The following is a 6,410-nucleotide window of genomic DNA, read 5'->3' as shown; positions in this document are numbered from 1 at the left end:
TAATCGTCCCCTCTGCTCCCTTTTTCTTTACTGCTACTGCTTTATCTCAAATCAACTGTGTTTTTTTCCCTCTTGCTTTTAAATAAAGATAAAGATAAAAGCTTGAAATATGGCACCTGTATAATAGGCGGTTTATGGTGATTTTCATTAATCCTATGCGAACCACGCTTTTAACTTGTGATGATACTCTTGTGAATATGGATCAAAATTTGGATAGGCATGATTTTTAAAAAATTCAATTGATCAGATTTTGCCACCTCATTTTAACGAGATGGTGTAATACGATTTGAGCAACTAGATCTCTAAACATAGAATCTATCCAAACGTGATTATGGCTGCAAACGACTCGAATATGAGTTCGATTCAAACTCGGTAAATATCGAACTGGAATCGAGTTCGACCTCAAAAACATTAAACTCGTTGGCTAGCGAGATCGATTATATATATTTTTTAATTTTTAATTTTTTTATTTTAATAGTAAAATTACATATATCTCTAATATTTTATTATTTATTAAGAAAAATTATTATTATTATTATTATTTTTTTTAAAAATAAAATAATTATTTTTTATTTTTTAAAAAATAAAATAATAATAATAATTCGAGTTGAGCTCGAACTCGAATTTAACATTTTGATCTTGAGTTCGATTTTCATAAAATTAACTAGGGGCTCAATTCTATTAGACCAAAATTCGATTCGACTCTGCTCATTTGCATACCTAAACATGACTTATGAATATATAGTCGTGTCAAACAACAATCATAGGATTTCCTAAGGGTCAAATCAACGGATTTTTTTTTATTTCCTTGAAGATACATTATATATATGGTGTATTAGAAATTCAAGGCCAACCTACTAAGAAGGATAAGATTAAGAAAAGTCTGAAGTCAAAAGGGTTTTGTAATTCATTTTGCTCACGTAACCGGAAGTCTTGAAAACTAAAGATAAAATTGAAGCGAGGCGCTATTAGCGCACCAAAGTCCAAAATGCAAAATCTGCCTGACCCATCAGCGTCAAGAAATTCTAAAACTATCCTGCAAAAGTAAAACCAGAAAAATTTGACCTCAAGGATTCTGGGACCCAGTTTTGCTGCTTTGTCCATTTGCTAGTGGTGCAGCTTCTATAATCTATGTCCCCACCGGGCTGTACCGGAACTGTACCCGACTGCCAGTAAGTATCATTATTGACTATCTAAGCCAAGGCTAATATTCCCATGTTTTTGCCCAAATGTAACAAGGCAACGAGTAAAAATGAGCACAAAATTTTTCGTCCAAAAAGGAATTAAAATTAGGATTAATCTTTGATACACTAATAATTATTAATTCTAATTTATACACTAACGTGTATGAGCAGATGCCACATCGTTCAATATATATCAACGTGTTTAAACGCAAGATGTTTTTATATCAATTTGGATTTGAGTTCGGAATTTTATATATAGTCTACAAACCACCAAGAATTAATCTTTAAAACTAACTACTAGCTTTTGTTACTAGTCTTCTCCTGAAATTTATTTTTAAGCGAAATAATGTGTTGGTTTACACTAATATAATTTACACATGGTCTATAAACTAGTAAAAATTTACCGCTAAGACTAAATCTTAACTTTTGTTACTACTCTTCTCCTAAAATTTACTTGTTTCACCAAGATAAATGTATCAGCCATACTTCACGAAAAGAATAAAAAAAAAAACTGGCAAAAAGGGGGAAAAACGAGTTCAAAATGGGCTTAAAGCTACAAGTAACTTTCTTTGCCCCCTCTCCTCCTACAATTTGTTCAACCAAAGTAATGTATGGATCAGCCGTAATTCACCAAAAGGAAAAAAGAAAAACAAAGCAAAAATGGGGACGGAGAAGCATTCAACGCAGACACGTATGAATAGACCAGTGCAGTAAATGAGGAATTTAATGCAAATGGGGATTCCCTTTCGCGAGCCTCCTTCACAGTTTCTACCACTGCTCTTACAGGCTATACGGCCAAGCTCTTCCAACGACTGAGAGGGACAGGGAGGAAAGAAGTTGGTGGGAATTGATCTACTCCTACTTGTAGTAGTAGTTTTGCTTTATTAGCACCTTCTTACTAGCAATAACTAGGGATTACAGTGGTTGTTCTAACTGCTATTGCTCCCTCCCATAGATTTTACTAGTTTTTGTTTTTGTCCACCTCTTCAGTTGGAAGTCCATTTTTGTCTCTGGGCAGCGCTTGATTTTTGGTCCTTTTGTTTCTTTTACATTTCTGAGTTGGGCATACGTAGCAGTTACAAACAATGATTTAGCTGGGTAATTCAATTGGGATGGCTTTCAATCTGGACGTGGAATCTTTGGTGGGGTTAGCACCTGGTTTCTGTTGTTGAACTACTACTAATGCTTAAAAATGGGTAGGTGTTGAATATTTTGAACACAAAACTGCTCTTGTTGGAGGATGCTAAAGCTAGGGTTTTTCCTTCCTTTAATGCAGTTAAAAAGGTTTGATCCCAAAAACATGCTTCTTCTCTTTGCCTTTCTTTTCTTTTGCCCTTTCTCCTCTTTTAGACCAAGTCTAAACTCATATAGATTATTCTATTCTTGTTCTTGAATATTTCAGGTTTCCAGAGCAGAATTTCGGCCAAAGAATAAATTACTGATATTGAAAAAAAAAGAAAAACATTTTCATTTCTTGAATTTGTTCTGCGTTGTGGAAAGTCGTCAGATTGGTTTTGGAGAAACCAAGAAAGATTCGTGTTAATGCATCTTTCACTATGGAAACCTATATCATTCTGTGCAGCCTTGATGATGGACAAGAAGAGCAGGAGAGGAAAAGGTTCTTGGGTGGAGGAGGAGGAGGAGTGGGGTAAGGCAAAGCCATCAACTCTCAAGAATTTGCCGGAGAACAAACTAAGGGAGGCTCTTGAGGAGGCTTCTGAAGATGGGTCATTGGCAAAATCACATGAAATTGATTCTGAGTCTTTGAATCAAGATGGCTACTTAGGAAGGTCAAGATCTCTTGCAAGGCTTAATGCCCAGAAGGAATTCTTGAGGGCAACTGCTCTTTTGGCTGATAGGACATTTTGCACTGAAGAATCCATTCCTGACTTTAATGAAGCCTTCGATAAGTTCTTGACTTTGTACCCAAAGTTCCAATGTTCAGAAAGAATTGACCAATTGAGATCAGATGAGTACAGTCACCTATGTGATCCAGGTGCAAAGGTATGCCTTGATTACTGTGGTTACGGGTTGTTTTCTTATTTTCAAACGCTACAGTATTGGGATTCATCTGTATTTAGCTTAAAGGAAATTACTGCAAATTTGAGCAATCATGCACTTCATGGGGGTGCAGAGGACGGTACTGTGGAGCATGATATTAAAACCAAAATTATGGATTACTTGAACATTCCTGAGAATGAGTATGTACTTCTTTTTACTGTTAGTCGAGGATCTGCATTTAAATTGCTGGCTGAATCATATCCTTTCCATTCGAACAAGAGGCTGTTGACTATGTTTGACCATGAGAGCCAGTCTGTGAGTTGGATGGCTCAATGTGCTAAAGAGAAGGGTGCAAAGGTGTACAGGGCCTGGTTTAAATGGCCATCCTTGAAACTCTGCTCTAGAGAGTTGAGAAAACAAATTTCAAACAAGAAGAAAAGGAGGAAAGATTCTGCAGTGGGGCTTTTTGTTTTCCCTGTTCAGTCAAGAGTTACAGGTTCCAAGTATACATACCAGTGGATGGCAATGGCACAGCAAAACAACTGGCATGTATTGCTGGATGCTGGTTCACTAGGTCCTAAAGATATGGATTCACTTGGTTTGTCCCTTTTCCGGCCAGATTTTATTATTACATCATTCTACAAGGTATTTGGTTATGATCCAACAGGGTTTGGATGCCTTTTGATAAAAAAATCTGTGATGGCAACCCTTCAAAACCAAGCTGGTCGTACGGGGTCTGGGATTGTGAGAATTGTCCCTGATTTTCCTCAGTACCTTGGTGACTCTCTGGATGGCTTTGATGGATTAATGGGCGTGGAAGAAAAGGCAGACGACAAAAATGAAAACACTGAACCAGAAAAGCCTGGAGGGCCGCAATTGCCAGCATTTTCTGGTGTTTATACGGCCTCACAGGTCAGGGATGTTTTTGAGACAGAGATTGATCAAGATAACAGTTCAGACAGGGATGGGGCAAGCACAGCATTTGAGGAAGCCGATATCATTTCAGTTGGGGAAGTTATGAGGAGTCCAATTTTCAGTGAAGACGAGTCATCTGAGAACTCGTATTGGATTGATTTAGGTCAAAGTCCAATTGGGTCTGACAAATCTAGTCAATTAACCAAACAGAAATCAGACTCACCTCTGCGGCCCTCATTGTTTCCTGCCAGGAGAAACAATGAGCAACTTTCTCTGAAGGTTACGTCTAAATATACGGAGAGTCCGATATATGATGACAAGAGGTTAAGTTTCAGAAAGCACGAAGATCATGTCTTATCTTTTGATGCTGCTGTGAAGTCGGTATCACAGGACCTGGACCATGTGATGGGAATCCCTGAAGAAGAATCCCTTTCAGAAACAGAGCCAAATTTGAAAAAGCTTGGAAACTATGCTAATGGCACAAATATCAGAGAGATTCAGGAAGAAAATGAAAGTTCTCTGGAATCGAGGATAGCATGTTCTAGATGGAGCTGTACTTCAAATGGATTTGGGGCAAAGCACAGAAATTCAGGCTTACGGCACAGCAAACTTGAGATTTCGTCCACATCTGAGATTTGCCCAGAAAGAAAAGAAAGTGCCATAAGAAGAGAGACAGAGGGTGAATTTAGGCTTTTGGGGAGGAGAGAAAGGAATGGATACACTGGAGGCAGATTTTTCGGACTGGAAGATGGTGACAGAGTTGCTGGCATGGGCTGTAGGGTATCGTTTAGCTTGGATGATAGCCAGATTGTAAATCCAAAGTCCTCTTATGAACCAGGGGAACCTTCTGTGAACAGTTTGGTTGATGCTGAATCCATCCATGACGGTGAATATGGTGATGAGCAATGGAATGGAAGGGAGCCTGAGATTTTCTGCCGCCATCTTGACCATGTTAACATGTTAGGTCTTAACAGAACAACTCTCAGACTGAGGTATCTGGTTAACTGGTTGGTTATCTCGTTACTTCAGCTTCAGTTTCCCAGTTTTGACAAAGGTGTTAAAACATCCCTCGTGCAAATATACGGTCCCAAGATAAAGTATGAAAGAGGCGCAAGTATAGCTTTTAATGTGAGAGCAAGCAGCAAAGGAGGGATTATTCATCCTGAAGTTGTTCAAAAATTGGCCGACAGACACGGGATATCTCTTGGCGTTGGTATCCTTAGCCACATACGCTCAGCGAACGGTGCAAAGCAGCACAATGGGGCATTATGGATTGAAGATGCAGCCTTTTGTAAGCCAATGTCCAACAGCCATTGCCGCAACGAAAATGCGCTCCTTCGGATTGAGGCTGTTACGGTGTCGCTCGGTTTCTTGACCAACTTTGAAGATGTCTACAGAGTGTGGGCATTTTTGGCCAAGTTTTTGAATCCATCTTTTGTTGAAGAAGACAGATTATCCACAGTACATGAGGATTTGGAAGAGGCATTAAACTGAGACTTTGCATTTTTCTTTTTTGGTTAGCTGGCAAGAAAATGAAATTTCAATGTCAGCATGCTTGTATGGTCATTCTTGCCCAAGTTGATGTTTAATTTGTCGGGGATTATGGAAGATGCGGAACAAAGCTCGTAGCCTGTTGCATATCCTCTTGCTCCAAGCCATAAGCCTGCGAGCAAATGGATTTGTTGATTCTTCTTGTTTGCTTCAATTCTCTATTCTTTAAATTCGATTTGTAGCTTAGGGGTGTAGATTTTGCTTTGTAAACGTACCAGTTGAGGAAACTTTTGACCGTAAAAGTAGAACTATATAATTACCTGAAGGCAACTCAGTGGCGCGGCGCTGCCCAGCCTAGGGTACTTGAAATCACTGGCAAAATGCTAGCGTACGTGTCTTTGAACATTATCGCTTTTTAATCTGGGAATCGTAGTGCTAATTAATAATAGTAGATGTATTCATCCAACCATACCATAATTGGAAGCATTACGAAGGTTTATTCAGAGCACAAGACTTCAGGAAAAATCAAATTAATCAGCTGATTCAATTTAGATCGGAAATCGGTAAAACGGATTTCAGGAAAATCGAGTAAGATCTAATTTTAAAATTTGGTAAAACAGTGTGGAAATGCATATTGAAATTCGATTTTCAAATTCTCAATTACCGATTAAACTATCGAATTTCATACTTTTAATTAAATATTTTATATATTTCATGTCTACTAATACGTCATATTATTAATGTATTAGTTAATACTAGTGTTGCAAGTTATAATTTATGCTTATGAATAAATATATGACCTTCAAAGCGCATTAATTA

The 6,410-nt window shown here is 38.0% G+C and overlaps 1 protein-coding gene across 1 annotated transcript; it reads left to right on the top strand.

Moving 5' to 3' along the window:
- The first annotated feature begins 1,951 nt into the window (after window positions 1–1,951).
- On the top strand, window positions 1,952–5,969 carry LOC113750877. Its single transcript, XM_027294814.1, has 2 exons — window positions 1,952–2,468; window positions 2,587–5,969. The coding sequence occupies exon 2, from the start codon at window positions 2,727–2,729 to the stop codon at window positions 5,592–5,594; it is 2,868 nt and encodes a 955-aa protein (XP_027150615.1). The 5' UTR covers window positions 1,952–2,468; window positions 2,587–2,726; the 3' UTR covers window positions 5,595–5,969.
- The last annotated feature ends 441 nt before the right edge of the window (window positions 5,970–6,410 follow it).

Source organism: Coffea eugenioides, chromosome 10 (genome assembly GCF_003713205.1).
Source record: "Coffea eugenioides isolate CCC68of chromosome 10, Ceug_1.0, whole genome shotgun sequence".
Taxonomy (NCBI): Eukaryota; Viridiplantae; Streptophyta; class Magnoliopsida; order Gentianales; family Rubiaceae; genus Coffea; species Coffea eugenioides.
This window is presented reverse-complemented; position numbering and strand designations above follow the sequence as displayed.

Excerpts from the sequence above, each read along its gene's own strand:
- LOC113750877 (XM_027294814.1), top strand. The coding sequence starts at position 2,727 with ATGCATCTTTCACTATGGAAACCTATATCATTCTGTGCAGCCTTGATG.